The sequence below is a fragment of the Rana temporaria genome, chromosome 2 (genome assembly GCF_905171775.1).
Source record: "Rana temporaria chromosome 2, aRanTem1.1, whole genome shotgun sequence".
NCBI lineage: Eukaryota > Metazoa > Chordata > Amphibia > Anura > Ranidae > Rana > Rana temporaria.
In genome coordinates, this window is record NC_053490.1 from 494,710,459 (window position 1) to 494,731,356 (window position 20,898).

General features: G+C 42.5%; 1 protein-coding gene across 1 annotated transcript in view; it reads right to left on the bottom strand.

Moving 5' to 3' along the window:
* Positions 1–2,862: 2,862 nt before the first annotated feature.
* Positions 2,863–20,898, bottom strand: part of CYYR1 (cysteine and tyrosine rich 1) — a 112,876-nt gene continuing 94,840 nt past the window's right edge. The window contains exons 3-4 of the mRNA XM_040338838.1: positions 6,225–6,379; positions 2,863–3,403 (exon numbers count right to left, since the gene is read on the bottom strand). Coding sequence (XP_040194772.1) covers positions 3,270–3,403; positions 6,225–6,379 — 289 coding nt within the window. The 3' untranslated portion in view covers positions 2,863–3,269. The remainder of the gene's footprint in view (positions 3,404–6,224; positions 6,380–20,898) is intronic.

Below are 20,898 nucleotides of genomic sequence, written 5' to 3' on the forward strand. Positions count from 1 at the left end.
CTTCTTTCTATTGATCTACAGAAAGCATTTGACTCAGTGTCATGGCCATTCATGTTAGAAGTGATGAAACGTTGGGGGTTTGGCACGAAATTTCTTGGAATCTTATCTGCACTTTACTCTCATCCTAAAGCTAATATACGCTTTCAGGGTATCTTTTCGGAACCTATTGAGATTCATAGGGGTACTAGGCAGGGTTGTCCTCTGTCTCCCCTGGTGTTTGCAATAGTTATGGAATCCTTGGCTATAGCTATTCGTGAGAACACAAACATCAGAGGAGTTAGATGTGCCAAAACGGAACATAAATGTGCCTTGTTTGCAGATGACCTTTTACTGTTTTTGACCGCTCCAGATACATCCCTACCGGAATTATATTCTCTTTTAGACAAATTTTCTATAGTTTCAGGTCTAACTGTGAATATGGCCAAGTCTAGGGCCCTCAATGTTTCTCTTTCTGAATCCACGGTTTCTCTACTAAAGGAAAATTATGGATTCAAATGGGACACCTCTTATATCAAATACCTAGGTATCTATTTGACGCCCAACATCCAAAACTTGTATTTGGCCAATTATCCACCTATGTATAGAAAACTTGAGAAAGATTTGAGAGATTGGGGGACTCAGAATATAGGTTGGATTGGTAGAATTAACTCGGTTAAGATGACTCTTCTCCCTAGGCTTTTGTATCTTTTTAGATCATTACCCATACCGATAATTAAAAGTCATCTAAAATCCTTTCAAGGAAAGATTATCAAGTTTATTTGGAACAATAAGGGTCCACGCCTTCCATCTCGCACTCTCTATAACTTGCCTGAACAGGGGGGTCTGGGGGTACCCAACTTATTATGGTACTATCAATCAGCAAGATTGGCACAGTTATCGGAAACTTTTCTTAAACATGAACGCCCTGACTGGTTAGATATAGAAGAGCAGGCGACCCCGAATCTAACGATAGAGGAATTAATGTGGAGTCCTACCAAGAATAGGCCTTCTATTTTATCTCCGACTCTCTCAAACCTTTGTTTTATGGGATTCACTTAAAAACAATCCCTCTCTAATTTCTAAAGGCAGACCTTTATCGAGTATTTTTCTAGACCCACTCTTTGTTTCTAAAATTAAAGTAGATTCGTTCAAATGGTGGCATGACAAAGGGTTGTATCGTATAGGCCGTTTTTTTTCGCGCTCGGGTCCACTTCCTAAACAACACTTCATTGACAAGCTAGGTCTTCCTGTCTCAGAAAAATTAAGATTTTCTCAACTACATGACTATGCACAAAGCCTATGGGATAGTGGCTCGATCTCTGGACTATTGACACCTTATGAAAGTAATTGTGATCAGGGTTTGATCAGGAAGGGGAATATTTCAATCATATATCAATCGCTTGCTAATAATTGCACCAAATTACCTCATATGCTGGCCTGGGAAAGGGAACTTAATAACAACTGGGATTTATCTGACTGGTGCAGTAATTATACTAGATCCATTAAAGGATTTGTGAATATATCCCTTGTAGAGGCTAATGTAAAAATTTATACTAGGTGGTATTTAGTTCCCGTTAAACTGGCTTCCATGTATCCGTCAATTTCGCCCCTTTGCTTCAGAGGTTGTCAGGGATTGGGGTCTATGGTACATATATGGTGGGAATGTCCCAAAATACGTGGATACTGGAATAAGGTGTTCAACATAATAAGACGTGTCACAGGCTGTAATTTGCATCAATCCCCCACTATCGCTTTACTTAACGGGATGTTACCCCAAACCTCCAAGGTTACTAGAAAACTCATCCTATACATTCTGACAGGTGCCAGGATCACAATTGCAGCTGCGTGGAAAAAATCTACTGTCTCCATCCGGTATATGAAACAAAAGGTTACATGGATTATGGAACAAGAAAAGAGGGTCTGTTCCATGTTGGATATGTCTACTCTTTTCCATGAAATATGGGAACCGTGGATGAAATTTATGGGAATATCTTTTATCCCATAAAGGCTGTGGTGATATTTATATCCTTAGGACGATGTTGTTCATTGACAGGCAGGCTGCCATCTCTTTTTCCTTTTACTTTCCCCTGATCTTCTTTTTTTTTTTTTTTTCTTTCTTTTCTTCTCTTTTTTTCTCTTCTTTTCATTGATTGTTATTTGATTTGATAATTTTTTTTTTTTTTTTTTACACGAGGATAACATCTTTGTTATTTCTCATTCTCAGAGTGTTATGTTTAGAAAAAAAAAAAAAAAAAGATATATATAAACATTTGTATTAGCCTATGTTTGGGTTATCAAAAGATTCCACCAAATTTTTGGGGATGTTAGGTATGTTAAGGGTTTTGAAAATATATATTTACAGTGACTGGGTGGTATTGGTGATAATTATTGGAGGGAGGGAAGGGGGATTTAAAGGTTTGCTTAACCTCTTGGACACAGACTGTTCCCAGTGGGGGTGTCAGAGAAGTCTTTGTTATACAGAAATCCTGTCCTTTATTAGTTCCATGAAATTAGACCCAGTACACACATGGGGTTTTTTATTGTGTGACAACAATAAGCCTAAGGAATTATATAGTATATAGAAATATCCTTTTATTTATTTAATTATAAATTATTGGTTATACCTAGCTTTTCTTTTTAACTATTACAATCTGTTATACTCTCACCGTATGGTGATAGCATATGATATGGCTGTATATGATAGTCAGTTTCTATGACAAGACCATCTTCTATGTAAAGCAATGCATTGGATTTATTATTTACTGTGTATTACTGAAATGTATACTGCTGTTTTAGTACAAATGTATGTACTTTTATTGAAAATAAACATAAATTTGAATGAAAAAAAAAAAAAAAAAAAAAAACCCACTAGGCATACAAATTAAAAGAGATGCTTCGGTTTTTATTAAAAAAGAAAAAAAAAATTATATATTTGGCAAATGACATTAATTTATCAAAAACCACGTTAAAATAACATTGGAAAATTGTCTGGCAGATGTATTTATCTTATTGCTTTGTGTAGAGCTTCTAAAAAATGGTTCCCTTCTTCTCATTCACACATTACAGAAACAAATAAATAACATTTTGCATAACATGGCACCCGATCATGGGTCTTCCGAGATAGCTGCATTCAAGCACTTCAGGACATAAGGCTGGAATATGGCTTTGCAATTTTTTTTCGTTGCACAGAACTCATAACTGTGCTGACTCTTGTTACGCATGGTTCCATAGGTCCTCAATGTAGAACATCTTCTAAACAATATTGCATGGAAAGGCCCCGTGTTGGAATGTTATTTGCCTGGAGACCCAGGGTAAGGAGGTGGAGCAGGATATTGTACAGGTACTGATGGAGACGGCGTGTAGGGTGGAGGAAGGTCCACAGGATACTCCATCTCATATTCATAACTATACGGTGGTGGAGAAACTAAAATGAAAAGAAAGAGAACAATGTATATGAGAAAGAGGGAAAAATGACATCAGTATTAAATTACTACACACACTGAAGGGGATTTGCTTAAATTGGAGGAAAATTAAGGCACACTTGGAGCTGGTGATTAAACAAGGACTCTGATTGGTCAAAGTGGACAACAAGTTTGCTTTTGTTCCTCATTTGCTTTCTCCGTTCGGAATTAATTCATTTTCAACTGAAATTTATTTTTTTAAATTTCAGACTCAACCCCATAGGCTGGACTTAGTTGTGTTTTGGAGGCCATTTCTCTATGTTGTTCTGGTTCATCAAAGATCAATACATCCAAAAAGTCATATCTTAGTTGTAGGTGGAGCCTGGAGACCCCTGGCTCATCATACAGGCGCATCTCATAAAATTTGAATATCAATAAGTGAATATCAGTAATAAAAAAATTTTTTAACTCCGATTTCATATAGATGCGTTATGCCGTGTACACACGACAGTTATTCATGTCATGAAAAAAAAAAAATTCTCTATGCAATTCCTCTCAAGCCTGCCTTGCTAACACACGTTCGTGGAAAAAAAATGCTTGAGCAAAGTGCGGTGACGTACAACACGTACAATGGCACTATAAAGGGGAAGTTCCATTCGAATGGTGCCACCCTTTGGGGTGCTTTTGGCAATTTTCCCGTCTCATAACTTGCTTCTGAGCTGCGTGTTTTTCCCCCCTCATTAAAGCGTACACACAACCGTTTTTCACGACGTGAAAAAAAACGACAAAATAAATAAATAAATAGATAAAGCAGGTTCTAAAAAAAAAAAAAAAAAAAAAAAAAATTGTGCATTTTTCTCGTCGAGAAAAATGCTCTGGAGCATACACACGACCGTTTTTCACTACCAATAAATGGAATTTTTTGGTGTACGCGGCATTACACACAGAGTTATGCATTTCAAGCTTTTTTTTTTTTTTTGAGTATTAGGACTATGAATTATGATTATGACCATGGCTGCAGATGCTGAGGAAGACCATCCAGAGGTCGATACATGTGCAGAGGAGAGGATCCGAGCCTGTGACGTCACACAGCCACGGTGGTGAGCGAGCGAAGCTCTTAATACATGTAAACACGCAAATGTTTTTATATCTAGCAAGTGTCCTCTTTTAGTGGGGTTTTAAATAAAAAAAAACGTTTTATAGCAGAGAGCACCATGTCGGGTGTGTTTTTGATTACATGATACACGAGTCCCTTGAATTGGAGGAACAGCAGAGTAATCCCGGAGATCAACCCTCTATCTGTGAGGGACACATTGGGTGGAGTGGAGATCGTGAAAGGGAGAGTTCATTTGAGTCTTCCTGACTCGTCCTTGAGGTGAGGAGATAAAATAGCTGGTGGTGGTGGTGTGCACAAGTAATAAGAACTATTGAAAAGCACAGTGATATTATATTAACACTGGAGCACTACCATCAAGATTTATATTGATTTATGGGACATTTATTATGAATTTGAATGCACCACTTATAGTATTGAATTGTCACTGCACTGTGTATCTTTTGGTACATATAAATTAAATTTTTTTATAAAATATTTTGGCGTGTAGTGGTGATTTCACTTAAAGTGGATGTAAACCCAAAACATTATTTTTTTTTTTGATGTCACACTGTAGAGAATAAGATTTCCTTTCATCTGTGCCCAGTCTTGCCACACACGAGTTAATCCAGCTCTGAGCAATCCTCTTTATATTGTTCAGGGAAATAAAACAGACTTCCAGATAAAAACCAAAGTCCTTGCTTGAGTGACAGGTTATTTGCATATCTCGTGCACTGCTTGCAGACATACACAGCTTCTGTAAAAAGTGCTCAATTCACACCCCCCTCCCCTCTTCCCTCCAGCTCTATGTATATTCTGATGGCTGTTGCATTTCCTCATGGCACTGAACTGTGACTCACCCCATATTTTGAAAACATTTAATCAAAACACAGGGGAGGGGATGTGAATTGTGCACTTTTTTTCAGAAGCAAGGACTTTGGTTTTTATCTGGAAGTCTGTTGTATTTCACTGAATAAAATGAGGATTGCTCAGAGCTGGATTAACTCTGGGTTGCAAGACTGGGCACAGATGAAAGGAAATCTTATACTGTACATTGTGACATCAAAAATAAAACACAAAAAACAAAAAAAAAAAAGACATCCACTTTAAAGTGGATAGCGGCTGCGATTTTGCACTTGATTAGTTAGGGTGGCGCTGAATGTTTCACACATTTAGAAATTCCAGTATACTCAACCAAAAATGCGGTTATTTATATTTCCACTTTTAAGTGTATGTCAATGTGCTAAGGGGGGGGGGGGGGGGGCTTAATAGTGAGTGTTTGGCTATTAACTCCCCTGAGCACTGTAACATAAAATGTAAACGTATAAAATAAGACAGAAAGATGACACTAAGAAAATATGCTGCGATTACCACCAGCTTCCCGTTCCTTTGTGTCTACCCTAATTTCTCCACTCTACGTATGGAGGAAGCCATGGCTTGCACATAGGTTGGACTTCGAAACATTTTTGCCTTTGTTCATCTCTATGAACGGTAGATTGATGGGATTAGTAATTTACACGATAAAGAGGATGTTTGTGCTTTCTTTGGAGCCAGGACATTGCATTTCTGGCAAGATCAACAGCTATTTTTTCTGTCCTTGCTGAAAATGTTTATAGCCAAAAAAAAAAAAAAACTAAAAGCAGCCAGCTCATCTAAGGACCAATAAACTACAATAGATATTCTTGGCCTGAAAAAAAGAAGAAAAAAAAAAAAAAAAAAAAGATCTTTTTAGTGGCACACGTCCCCCTTACCCGAGTATGAGCTGATGGTATTGATATGTGTTCTGACAACTCCCACACGGGTTCCTCGGCTGTTCTTCATACACATACAGATACAGATTGCGATTCCGGCGATTACTCCCATAATGAACACAATTCCAAACACAATTCCTGCTATCGCTGTACCACTGAAACACACAAAATGAGAGGTTAAGAACAAGTCCTTCAAACATTAGTAAAGTGTACCTGTTGCAGTTCATAGATCTGGGTATCCAATAAACCTGCCGCTGTTAGTTTAAGATCACACCATGGAATCTGGTAATGGATCACGATCTCCAATCTTGTAGGCATACCTCCCTACTATTTGAAATGGGAAGGAGTCAACACTGACATTGGTGCCACCAATGCAGCACAAAGGAGGTAATTACCCACCCATGGTCACTAATGCATCAGTGCCAATACAGTAACCCCCTTATGCTGCATATTACAATCGCCATTGGTAACTAACCACTTGCCGACCCGCCGCAGTACATATACTGTGACGTACCCGTACGTTGCTGCCCGTTTTGGGCGCATGAGGGGGTTTTGACAGGTACCCTCTTCAACTTCCAAGTAAGATCGCTGCACAGCACACTACATCATTTTTGGCCCTTCCCCCGCCGCTGCCTCTTGGGACACAGAGGTTCTAGAAGACAGCGGGACTATTCAGAAAGTGCAGCGCGACTCGGGCATGAGCAGTAGGAAACAGGCTCTAAAGTCGCAAGGCCTCACTTCCCGTTTCACTTACTACAGATGCTGGCGCCTGCACCTGAAGCCAACTGACGAATTGGCTAGGGGTGCCAGCATTGTGAAATCCCTGGACAGGCAACGCTCCTTATATTAAAAGAGTCAGCAGCTACAGTATTTGTAGCTGCCGACTTTTAATTTAATTGTATTATTTTTTTATTTTTTTTTACAGACTGGAACTCTTATTTTAGTACACATTTACATCATAATTATAATCCTAAAGATGTAAAGAACTGCATAAATTAACTGCGCTATATAAGTACCTGTAATACATTTTTTTTTTAAATAAAATTATGGGAAACAGGCTTATTTAAAAAAAAAGGTAAGACGACTTTTGCAATAAAACTCATACCTTCCCCTAATCCTCTGCTCATCAAACCTTTCCATAGGATTACAAATCACAAATTTTGGAATTTTGGATTTACTACAATTAGGAATAAAAAAAAAAAAGGAAGGATATAGATATATAGATCTGTTGAATTTGTGTGTTCTTTTGGTTTAGCGGTCTATTTAGATTCTTTTGTCTGCAGAGTTCCTTAGCACAAGGCACACCAAGCAGTCACAATGGATATTTTATCAAAAGGATATAACAAACCGTTTTGTGTGTTTTTTATGTGCCACTTTAAAAATGTGTACAAATACAGAATGACAAAAATATAAGAGTAGCACACAAACACACACACACACACACACAATGCTGAAATGTGGTTATGCATCCTAAAAAAAGTCAAATCCCTCAAACACTTCCTCTTTACTTGAATTTATTCCTATTAAGACAGCTAGTGGCGAGCCACCCCTCTGTTGGAGGCACCTTGAGAGGCTTCAGAAAGCAGACACATACATTCCCAGCTGTAGCCGCCTGGAGCGGGTAAGAAAGTGCTCGCTGCCACCGGTGTGAGCTTTATGTCAGTGGTATCAAAAAGGGATTAAAGGATAAGCATAACATCTTGACAAACGTTCACCCGCGCAGAGGTATAGTTCAGCGAGCATAAACAATCAAGTAACTTTTATAGGTACTAGTTGTTTACTGGGAGACCTAATGGGATAACTTAAAAGGTCCATATAAATCAGCAGAGCACAAGGGCCGACTAACTAGGGACCAAGACGCCAATGCACTGGATTACACTGGAGGATAATGCCTATACTGGTCTAATGGATTGCAACGACCGCCATTTTATTCTCTAGGGTGCAAAAAAAAAAAAAAATTATATAATAATAAATAAATAAATAAATAAATAAAAATAAAAATAAAAATAAAAATGTTTGGGGGTTCCAAATAAATTTTCTAGCAAAAAAACAAAAAAAAACTGTTTTTAACTTGTAAATACCAAGGCCCGGATTCACGTAGGAGAGCGCATCTTTGTGCGGGCGTAACGTATCCTATTTACATTACGCCTCCGCAACTTTGACAGGCAAGTGCAGCATTCTTAAAGCAAAGTTGCGGCGGCGTAGCGTAAATAGGCCGGCGTAAGCCCGCCTAATTCAAATGTGGAAGATGTGGGCGTGTGTTATGTAAATGTATTGTAACCCTACGTAAATGACGCATGCACAGTGCGCATGCTCCAAATTAACCCGCAAAAAGCCAATACTTTCGACGTGATGTAAAGGACGCCCAGCCCTATTCGCAAACGACGTAAAATGTGAAAAATGTTACGCTGTTCCGACGTCCATACCCAACATTGGTACGCCTCATTTAGGTCTCATAGAGCAGGGGTAACTTTACACCGGGAAAAGCCTAACGTAAATGGCGTATCTGTACTGCGTCGGCCGGGCGTACGTTCGTGAATAGGCGTATCTAGCTGATTTACATATTTCTAGTCGTAAATCAGCGTACACGCCCCTAGCGGCCAGCGTAAATATGCAGATAAGATACAATGGCGTAGGAGACTTACGCTGGTCGTATCTTAGAGAAATTTTGGCGTATCGGATTCTTTGAATCAGGTGCCAAGATATGACGCCTCAGATACGACGGCGTATCTGGAGATACGCCGTCGTATCTCCTACGAGAATCCAGGCCCAAATCTCAGAAAGAGGCTCGGTCCTTAAGTGGTTAGAGAGTCTAAAAGCCCTGCATTGCACCCACGGTCTGCTGGTGCAATGCTTTCCAGGCCCCCAAGAAAAAAAAAAAAAAAAAAAAGTGATTTTTACACCTGCAAAAAGATGTGCATTTATTATTTTTATTTTTTAAAAAGGTCGAACCTCTCCTTAACCACCTGTGTTAGCTATATAATTGTCCGCCACAACTATGTGCGTTGCTTGCGGCTGCAGAGGAGGTTGCGGTACGGTCCCATTTACTTGAATATGTCACGTTAAGTGGCAGTTCTGCCTGCCAAATCGGGGGGGGGGGGGTGGTATGGTGAGAACCCTTACACTTTGTATAGAAGCAGATCTCCATTCAGCAGGGAGCATGAGCTTCAGTGACTGGAGAACTATAGGTCTGACTCAACGGGGGTGGGGGGGCATGCTGGATCTCTGCAGAGAGACCACAGCTACCACACAGTTCCATTTCAAAGCATCTTGGCAGGGGACTGGCTTTTCTACTCAGGCTGTGGCAATGTTTGTTTTCATGCATCTAGAATTTTGACTAGTATGCCCTTTAAAAATATTTTTTTCCCAGCCTTGCAGCGCATAGGATATACTTTACTAGATATTGCGGTTTTAAATCAGTATGTTCTCAGTACAAAATAATAGTGTGCTAGCGATAATTTACCGTGATTTCTTGTAAACAAAATGAAATGCGAGTCACTAAGTGATGTGCTAACACCAGCATGTCATTGGACTTTAAAAATAATTGCTTACCTGACCTTTTATTGTGTACACTTCATTCCCAGCCACACAGATACACTTTCTGCCAGGAAGGCTGTCATGCGGATTAAAATACTGAAACGCCGAGCGTTCCATTCGCCAAAAATTATTATCGGACTCGGCTAAACAATTACCTGGCTCCTTGTCACAATCCACCCAAAAATGATGTATTGTCCAGCCGCCTCATTATAGGGTTAATAACTGATAAGAAATTGCTTGGAATAAGTAATCAAGCAGAATTGGATGACAGAATTTTTTGGATTACGTGTTTTTGACATTACTTTTTTTATTGGAAAAAATACTAATTGGTCAGTAGATGCTCTGTAATATCACAACTCAAAAACACTACATACTCTTCTTTTAGCAATGATAGAGAACCCCAAACCCCCCCCCCCCCCCACACACACACACACACACCCACCAATGCAAATAAAAATCCAACATTTAATTTTATTCTGTTCAAATGCATTTAACATGTTCTTAAACCCAGGATCAGGGCTGGTCCAAGAATGAAATGCTGCCCCCTACCTCCAAAAAGACAAATCACGCCCACCAAAAGGCCCCCACATCTATTTTATATCATGATGATATATTAAGTGAGATTTGCATGCACCATGATGCTCAATTCTAAGGGGCAGGCTAGTGCAGTATAGGGGCAGGCTAGGGTGTCCAGACATCCCGGTTCCCGGATTGAGGACACTGTCCCCAGACCAAGGCTGTCTCAGTTTTAAACAGGGGCTGAGGCAATTTCAAAGACAGTCAGTGCAGAAATAAAAATCTGAATTATACACCCCTGCTCCGCCACTCCTACTAGCTTATGGGGGGGGGTCTATTTTTTCTATCATCTGTGCCCCTTTCTGATGATCATGTGCTGGTCGGAGTGGAGGGAATGTCTCTTTAGTTTCATGCCCTTGGCTCAAATCCCAGCCAATCGCCTGCCTTCCCTGGCGGAGTGATCTTCCTCTGCTCCCCACCAAGTAGTAGCCGGGGCCCGGAGAGTAAGACTTGAGAAGCTGTATTTGCTTGGTAAATGGAAGAGAAAAAGAGGCCGATGTGGTTCAATTTGCTGCCCCTCTCAAAGTGCTGCCTGGATCCAATGGACCCATGGTAGGGCCGGCCCTGCCCAGGATCCAGAGCCCTGAATTCACAATATCTGTTCTCCCACAGTACACAGAACATGGAAATACAATTATTTTAGTAAATATATACTGCTAAATACCTTTTCTCATCAGCAGTATATATCAGTCTTGTGACTTCTTTCAGTGCCTGGTTAAAGCTTGTATAAAAAAAAAAAAAAAAAAAATGGGGGAGAACCTACCAAGAATGTCACATTAGTGGGACACAGCGGTTAAATAAAAATAGCTTTATTATAGGAAAAAAAAAAAAAAAAGCACCCAGTGAATTGACCTTTACCAAACCACAAAAAAAAGAAAAAAAAGTTTGCCATGCATGGGACTCACAGCTGGGCATTCACCCATACATACAACCTAGCGCACACACAATTCGGAATACTGATTTGCATGCATTATTTATGCAAGTAAAAATGGATTGGCAAGCTACAGTCATAATCCTCAATATGTAAGGTGTGTAAAAAGCAGAAGTGTCAGGTGCAGGCTAGCAGATGGTTGGAGTTCACCAAGCAGCCTTATGGTTAATTCACTTTAATTAAATTTGTGTCTAATCACAGCAGGAGCGGGTCGCCGGTGGCGCACATGCGTTCCCTCCAGACCCAAAAGTGCGGGATCACGTACTAGGAACGCGATACCGTGCAGGAGAGCCGCCTTACTTACAATATACGGTCGGCAATCGGTTAAATTGACTTCAGGTCGAACAGAAATGGACATCGATGGATTGAAATTCAGCCAGTTCAGTAGGGCTGGCCAAATTTCGATTTATCTATGACCAGCTTACAGTGGAACTTCTCTCCCCCAAACATTGAATATTTTTAATACTCATGCTGCTAGAATTAGTAGATGGATAAAAAAAAAAAAAAACACACGAAGATCATATTAATTTCTTCAGTTACTTCCCGAATTCCTGCCTGGGCAAATGGTTTCATGCATCCCAGGAGTCTTCACGAGGGGAGGAGGCGGGGTTTTCTTAGCCAAGCACAGCCTCCTGCATGCATACATGAACTAAGGGCAGGAAGTAAATGCTAAATTTATAATTTTCCCTTACAGACGATGGCCACGGCCAGAAATGCTGGGGGGGGGGGTTTGTTTTTCAAAGTGATTTCTCACCAAAATAAAGCATATAGACATGGATGGATGGATGGATGGATGAGGGAGTTTGCGTTGAATATTAAAAAGGTATGGTTTGGTAGGTTTGGTTTGTGGTGCTCAGAAGTAAACTTCCTCTGCTGACATTTACCTATAGATAAGCCTATAATAAGGCTTACCTATAGGTAGTGAAAACATCTCTTAAACCTAGACAGTTTAGGTGAGATTTACATTGCATGCAGCCAGTTGCATCACTGGAGCATGCGCTCTAAAGGAATGGCCACAGGTGCCGTTTCTTTCCGAGCCCTGTGTCGTGAACCATGCACGCGAGCGACATCATCGCGGCTCTGGTAAAATATAGCACCGGAGCCTGCAAAACCAGAACAAACACCGGGGAAGATGTTGGCCCTGTCAGGGGATTCGTTGTAAAGCAAGTATTTCATAATGAGCTAGTATGCGATGCAAACTAGCTCATTATGCCTTAGTTTTGCAGGTTTTTTTTTTTTTTACCTTGAGGTTTAGTTCTGTTGGGAAGATCGCCACATGCATCTCAGATACACTTAAACTTAGGACGGCGCAGATTCCGAGTTAGGTCGGCGTATCTACTGATACGCCGGCCTAACTCTCTGTGAATCTAGCTATATACATATACACTTATTTGGACACAATTTATTTTGTAGAGCTGCACTATTGAATTCTATACTGTGGAAATACCAGGACTAGCTGAACAGACTTACATATCCTTTATATGGAAATATAGCTAGCTCCCTTATATGTATTTAAACAGTGTATTTCGCCATTAGCCTTCCGTATAGAAATATCATAAAAGTTCAAAAGACCCGATAGCCAATCCCCACTAATGGGGAAACCACAAAGCAGATAGTTCATGTTTACGGCCATCTCATCATTCCAGCACGATTTATCTATCCTTGCTTCAACCTCTTCACAATGCAGCCAATGTGTTAGAATAGTTGCCTAGGAACCAGGAACGGGAGGATGTGCGACTACAGCCTGGCGGGACTTTACCCATCCTACCGTGCCATGGCTTATATAAATAGCATATGGCATGTGCCATTGATGAATTGCAGTCACTGGCATTGTGATTTAAAATAAATGCAAATATCAATACATCTGCTGGAAGAACATTACTTCTGTTCCTGGGTATCTCTTAAGTTTAGATTGTCTGCAGAAGACAGATTACTGAAGCCTGAGAGATAACTTCATTGCAGCAGGGAACATCTCTGTGTTTTTCATTATATTGGAAACTGTAAATTCTGGGTCTGTCTTCACTTCATGGTTTAAAGGGCTGGTTTATCCAAAAATCAACATTTCTGCTATGGTTTGGAAGACACCACAAGAGGAGGAACAACACAGTAATAGAGGGGAACAGATCATTTAGGTGGAGTTTTTTTTTTTTTATTGCTGAAAATGCCTTTTAAAAAGGAAATTGTAATGATTTTACATTGGTAACATATTTTACATATATCATTTATTTTACAAATAATGTTCACCTATGACAAAGGATCCCCAGAGCACGATGGGGTTTCTAAAGAGAGCAAAGAAAAAGCTTTTGACTTTAACCCCTTGCCAAAAAGCATATACACATACACTATATTGTCAAAAGTATGGAGACGCCTGCTTTTACACACACACACACACACCATTAGATTTATTGCAGATTTTTGTCTTTTGAATTACCAAAACCATGTAGTGCAAGGGCCTGCTGGACTGCATACAAATTGAAACTCAAAGCGGTTGTATACCCGCACAAAAAAAAAATAAAACACACACACACACACACACACACACACACACACACACACACACAAACGAGCTGATATTCTCCCCTCAGCGTGTCCTCCGAGTTCGCAGCGTGTCCTCCGAGTTCGCGGCTGCATTCAAAGTGAATATCTCCTAAACCGTACAGGTTTAGGAGATATTCATTTTACCTACAGGTAAGACTATAATGAGTAAAAAATGCAACATAAGGGTATACAACCACTTTAAGGTTTGACCTCATATTATAGGACTTTGGTAAACCTGAAGACAACAATCTGCAGAGAAACCTAAAGCCTGGTAAACACGATTGGATTTTCTGCGGACAAAGCCTAGGACTTTTGTCCAAAGGGCGTTGGCTGTCAACTTGTCTTGCATACAAACAGCAAAGAATTGTCGGCCAACAAACATGAAACCACGTGGCTTTTCAGCTCTTTAGCGCCACCCTTTGGGAAACTTCTGTCAATGTTGTCTTATGGTTAGCATGGCTTCTGAGCATGTGTGTTTGTACTTTGAAATTTTGTCTGATGGATAATCCGATCGCACACATTTGTTGAAAGCATGTTATCCAACATTTGTTGGCGGAAACAATAATTGTCCGATGGAGCATAGAAATGGTCAGATTTTCCGACAACAGCCTGTCACACAATTCCCGTCGGAAAATCCAATCGTGTGCATGAGGCATTAATCCGTAGGGTTCAATATTGAGTTGGCCCACCCTTTGCAGCTACTGTAAGCCTTTCTGGAAGAATGGTAAAAAAAAAAAAACATTCCCATAGACACTTCGTAAACCTTGTGGACGGCCTTCCCAGAAGAGTTGAAGCTGTTATAGCTGCAAATTGTGGGCCAACTCAATATTGAACCCTACGGACTTAGGCTGGGATGCCATTAAAGTTCATGTGCGTGTAAAGGCAGGTGTCCCAATACTTTTGGCAATGTAGTGTTTGTGGCCGCACTTACCTAGATCTTCTTTGGGGCTGCATATCTTCATACCAGTGTGCATGCTGCTCTCCCAGCACAGAGCTGCCACCGTCTGCTACAGGTTTCATACTAACGGTCATGAGCAGGGCACATGATAGCAGAATATAGAGAGCAGAAGAGCATGGAAGCTTCTAGGCTCAGCTTGTTCAGTGACAACCCATCTCCATTAAAAAAAAAAAAAAAAAAAAAAATCGGTTGCCAATTTTGTTCAGGTGAGAGAAGATAGCGTTATTTCACTGGCAAACAGCACCCTGCAAAATCCAGCAGTGGACTGTTCCCGATATCCTCACATCCAAAGATAATCTAGAGCACAGGTGTCAAACAAAAGGCCCGCAAGCCAAATCCGGCCCTTCAGGCCATTTCATGTGGCCCTCGCACCTCTCCTGCAGCTGCAGGAGAGCTCCAGACCTCCTTTAATCCTACTCCAGACCCTTGCTTTGTGCTTTCAAACAATGCACCCAGCTTCTTCCCAGCAGCAGCATAAGGAAAGGGGGGTGCACTGTGATATAAGGGATAGTGGGGGACTCAACTTCTGATGGTGGGGTGTCTCTTGACATCTAATGTAAAGGGCAGGGGATACGCTGGACATCTAATCTTACAGATACAACTGGCCCTTTGGAGGGCAATCATAATGCTGATGTGGCCCACAATGAAATTGAGTTCGACACCCCTGATCTAGAGGCATGACGACATCAGGAACAGTCCACCACACAAGACAAAGGGGCAGAAGCCACAGGGACCAGGCTTGTGCTGGGAAGATCGGAGGATTAGGTAAGTATATCTTGGTTGTCCAATCCCCTAGATAAAAACGAGTTAACCCGTGCAGTGCCGGCACAGTCCCACCATGCAAATGCTTCCGATCATCTATCAAGAATGTATAACTCCATGTAATGCATCAGAAGACAGATTAAATTATGAAATGAAAACCTATTTCTAAACCCCGACACTGTACCCTCCGTAATGAACTTCTCTATTGCCTGACAAGCAGTCATACAAATGGTACTGCAGCTCTGCCCTGCAGTCACTCCAAGAGGTCACATGAAGAAAGTTAGGTTGGGATTATTAAAATTCTGCTTAAATTGATTTGACTTTGACTTGAAAAGAGCCTGTCAGTTTAGAAATATGACATCTACAACAGCTAAATCATCTTTGAAAATGAAAACTTTGGAGCTGTACTCCATCAGTACTTTGTGAGTTACTGACCTGGAACAAACAGAGCGCCAGAGAAGTGTCAGGACTGCAGATGAGCCAATAATGGAAAATCCCATTTGCCTGTGATGGCGACAGAGGAGACCTCATAATTCGCTACAGCAGGTGAATATTTGCTTTTCACACAATAATAATAGCGAACTACTGAACAGGTGTCCAAACTTCAAATGGACCATTGACCAGTTTACTATACTGCAGAGTAGCAGTACCCCCTATGTTGCAACAGTATAAGGGAGTACAAGCTCTCTGTTCCTAGAGGACCTCTGGTTAGCTGGACCCAACAAGGATCACTTGGAAGAAGAAGAAAAAAAACAAACACACACACACACACACACACACACACACACACTAGGATGTCGGCAATCTTTTTGGGTAGTGATGCCACACAGGGGACATGGAGCAAGGTCTTAGTTCTGTGAGGGGAAAGCTGCTGCCACTGTGGCGATGCTCCTCTGGACCACTACCTGGGAGCGAGACGCTCCTCTGGACCACTAGCCGGGAGCGGGACGCTCCTCTGGACCACTAGCCGGGAGCGGGACGCTCCTCTGGACCACTAGCCGGGAGCGGGACGCTCCTCTGGACCACTAGCCGGGAGCGGGACGCTCCTCTGGACCACTAGCCGGGAGCGGGACGCTCCTCTGGACCACTAGCCGGGAGCGGGACGCTCCTCTGGACCACTAGCCGGGAGCGGGACGCTCCTCTGGACCACTAGCCGGGAGCGGGACGCTAGTAAAGAAAAAAAAAAAAAAAGAGGCGATGGCCCAAAAACCTGTACTTTTAAAAACCATGTCAGAAGTTGCACCTTGCATATTTCTTTCTGGGCATTTGCAGTAAAGCTTCCAAACCCTGGTAAGGCCAGTTCACATAACAATTTCTGCATTCCGGATGCACGTTTTGATGCATTCCTGCATTTTTCACCATAATTTCTCTCTTCATCTCAATTGACATGAGCATTTGTGATGTGTTTTTTCTGTATGAAACGCAGAAAAACGCAACATGTTCTACTTTTGTTGAATGCACTGGAACACACTTGTACAGGTGTGAACTAGGGTCATTGGAATCAATGTTAACCACATGCCGATCGCCCCACGCAGATATACGTCGGCAGACTGGCATGGCAGATACAAGGACTCATATATATAACACACACACACACACACACATCCCCTCTAAGAAGCAGCATTGTGAGCGCATGCGCCCCCACCACAAGTTCTGTAACTGCGACCATGGGTCCCGCAGACTTGATGTCTGCGGGCATACTGTACCCGCAATCGTATCACAGTGAGGAAGAAGAGAGGGGGGGGGGGGGAATGCTTATGTAAACAAGCATTTCCCCAGTCTTCCTAGTGACCGGAAAAAAATAAAAATAAAACACAACAAATTTCCCCTCTGGGTGATCTATATACATTACAAGGATTTTACCAAAACATTGTTGCAGATTCCTACCTTTTGTTATTCGAAGGAATAGCTGTTTGTTTGTCTGTGTCAATGTGCTCATTGAATCTAATGGGAGTGGTATTATAAGTCAGCTTAGTGCAGACTTAAGAAATAATTAAGCCAATTCACACAAGCAGCAAATTATATTTCTTCAGTACACCATCTGTGTATAGAATGCCTTTATTTAGCCATATTGCATTTTACTAAAAATTACAGCGCTGCAGACCCCTTTGTTGAATAACATTTTTTAAATTAAAATCCCATTATACACAACTTTTTTCTACAGTCTGTAGGCCTGTCTGGTGGCATCATGGGTTGCTCCTCTAGGGTAAGGTGACCAGATTTTTAAAATGAAATCCGGAGACATATTCTTTGTTTACTAGTAATGGCGGCAATCAGCGACTCTCTGCCCGTCGCCGTTCGCCTCACAGCCTCTCAAATCTCACTCTTCGGCCCCCCGGCTACTACTGGATGGGGAGTGGAGGAAGATCACTCCGCCAGGGAAGGCAAGGAGATAGGCAGGTGGCTGGCCGGGATTTGAGCCAAGGTCGAAGAACATGCAAGCGAAGCTGAATGGGCATGCACCCGAAACTGAAGAAATATTCCCTCCACTCCGACCAATACATGATCATCAGAAAGGGCACAGATAATGGGAAAAATACAACCCCCTATGCTAGTCGGCACGGCAGAGCGGGGGTGTGTAATTAAAATTTTTTTATTTTAATTCGGCACTGACTGTCTTTGAAATTGCCCCTGCCCCCTATTAAATCCAATCTGGGGACAAAACCGGGGACAGACTTGGTCCGGGGACAGTGTCCTCAATCAGGGGACTGTCCCCTGAAACTGGGGATGTCTGGTCACCCTACTCTAGGGGCAGCGGTGGGCGGCTCCTTCTCTTGGACAGTAGGACACTGACATAATGATCTGTGAGCACAGAGGGCTGTCCTGCAGTACTGGGAGCCCAGCATGGTCCCTAGGGGGCATGTCTATGAAGGTGAGGGCTCACATGAAGTGGGTTGGATGCTGCTTTTTTTTTTTTTACAAGCTGGACCACCATTTTTTTTTTTTTTTTTATTAGGTTTATAAAATGTTTTGTATTTGATTGCATTCCTCCCATTTCATGTTATCTGTGTATCTGGAATAATTTATTCCACGTAGTAGAAAAATACGACCCGAATAGTGATTGCTGCAGTCACCTCTCTTGCCTCTTAGGTTAGGATTTAAATTAATTAGCCTTCAATTAAAACCGACAGGTTAAATTGTCCTGACCCCAGCGCTGCCACCATTCAGACGTGATGCGCATCATTACCAATAACACTGCTGTGTTATTATCTGTCACATAAATTACAGGTTATCAGCTGTTAAGAGCAATTTAATTCAGACCCCAGTGCCTGTATTCTAGTAAAATGGTAACTAATAAAATATACCAACTCTACGCAACAAGTGAATTGTTATCCTTAGCCAACAAATAATTGCACCATGTTAAATGGGTTGTAAAGGTTCATGTTTTTTCACCTTAATGCATCTTATGTATTAAAGTGGAGTTCCACCCAAAAATGGAACTTCCGCTTATCCCACTCCTCACATGCCACATTTGGCATGCAATTTTTTTTTTGGGGGGGGGGGGGGGGGGGGGGGGGGGAGTGGGGGCTTCAGGGGGAGTCCCACTTCCTCCTTCCGCCAAGGGGCTGGTAAGGCGATTAAGCTTAATCGCCTTTTGGCAGCCCCTCCCTGTAGGCGATCGCCTAGGACACGTGACAGGTCCTAGGCGATCGCCTGTTCAATCAAACAGCGCAGCGCCGGGCCACGCGTGCATGCGCAGTGCCGCTCGCGCATGCGCAGTGGGTGCCCGGCCGTGAAGCCGAAAGCTGTCACGGCCGGGTGCCCACAGTGGCAATGAAGTCGCCGGCCGGGGGGGAAATGGCGGGGGGGGCGGGTTTGGGGGGGGGGGGGGGGGGGAGAGGAGCGGAGCCCCGACCGGCGCGTCGCTGGAACAGGTAAGTGTCTGTTTATAAAAAGTCAGCAGCTATAAAAAGTGCAGCTGCTGGCTTTTAATAAACATAAATATTGGCTGGAACACCCCTTTAAGGCGCCCCCCCCCCCCCCCAGTTTTACTTACCTGAGCCCATTCACCTGCTGTGCGCGTCCCCCGACGTCCTCTTCTAAACAGAGTCTGGCTGTTGATTGATAGCAGCGCAGCCATTGGCTCGCGTTGCTGTTAATCACATCCAATGACGCGGCACGCCAGGGCCGAGTGATAGTCGGCAGCTGTAGCCGCCGGCTGTATCACGGAAGCGCGCCCGCAAGCTAACCCCCTTGGAAGAGAGCTTCCTATGAAGGGGGTTAGATATTGCAGGGGAGAAGCCGAGACAGCTGCTGAGGGACCCCAGAACAGGAGGATCGGGGCGTCACTGTGGAAAACGAACTACACAGTGGAGGCAAGTATAACATTTTTTTTTTTTAAATAACAAAACACACAAAGCCTTACAACCCCTTTAAATCCCCCAAAAAATGGTCACGTGCACGAGCAGTGCGATGTGAAAGATGACATATGACATCCAGTCAGGGTGGGAAAGACACCGTTCGGCCATCATTTTGCTATAGGCCGAGTGGGAGATGTTAAAGTTGGTCTCTTGGGTTGAACACTGGAGCCCTGTGCACATGGCGTTCAAGAGCACAAAAGAACATCACAAGAGCTGAACAGCGGTATAAGATTTTGGGAAAACCTTCTGTATGGTGGACTGCATTGGTGTCCTGAAGAGGCCAGCTGGGGGGCAAGGGCATTCCTTCCGTTTGTGCTGAACTCCAACCCCTTCCATACAAAGTGCAGTAGAGCCGACACATATACAGTATGTATAGAGCAGTCAAGGGGCTGTCGAGCTGTGTTGTAGTAGAGAACACCTGTCTCAGTTGTATGTGTGTATTCCCCATAGGATCGTAATTAGAAGGAACACTAGATAAGGAAGTCTGCAACAGATTTAACCATTTACCAGTAACATACGTATTTATCTCTTGTGAGTTCCATACTGCGGGGTCCCTCAGGGCTCGGCAATTTCACCGTGGCTGTTTAATTGCTATGTGAGGCCCGTGGTAGATATAATCTCTTCATGGGGATTGGCCACTCAGGTATACGCTGACGACATACAAATTGTGGCCAGTGATGCTCTCAACCCCACGGCAGCCCACCTTCTTTCCTGCTGCCTCTCATCTATCCAGACATGGATGAAGGACAATCGTTTGGCCCTGAACGTATCCAAAACTGAGGTACTTCTTACAGGTCCAACACAAAGTTTAAACCTGCTTGCAGAGTGGCCCGTATCAATGGGCCCGTGCCCCACTCCATCCAGCCAAGTAAGAAACCTGGGCGTCATATTTGACAAACTTTCATGGATTCCACAGGTGAGGAATTGTACCAAGAATGCCCTTTACTATCTTCGGATGCTGCGACGGGTAAAACATCTGCTCTCCCAAACACACAGAAATACACTAGTACA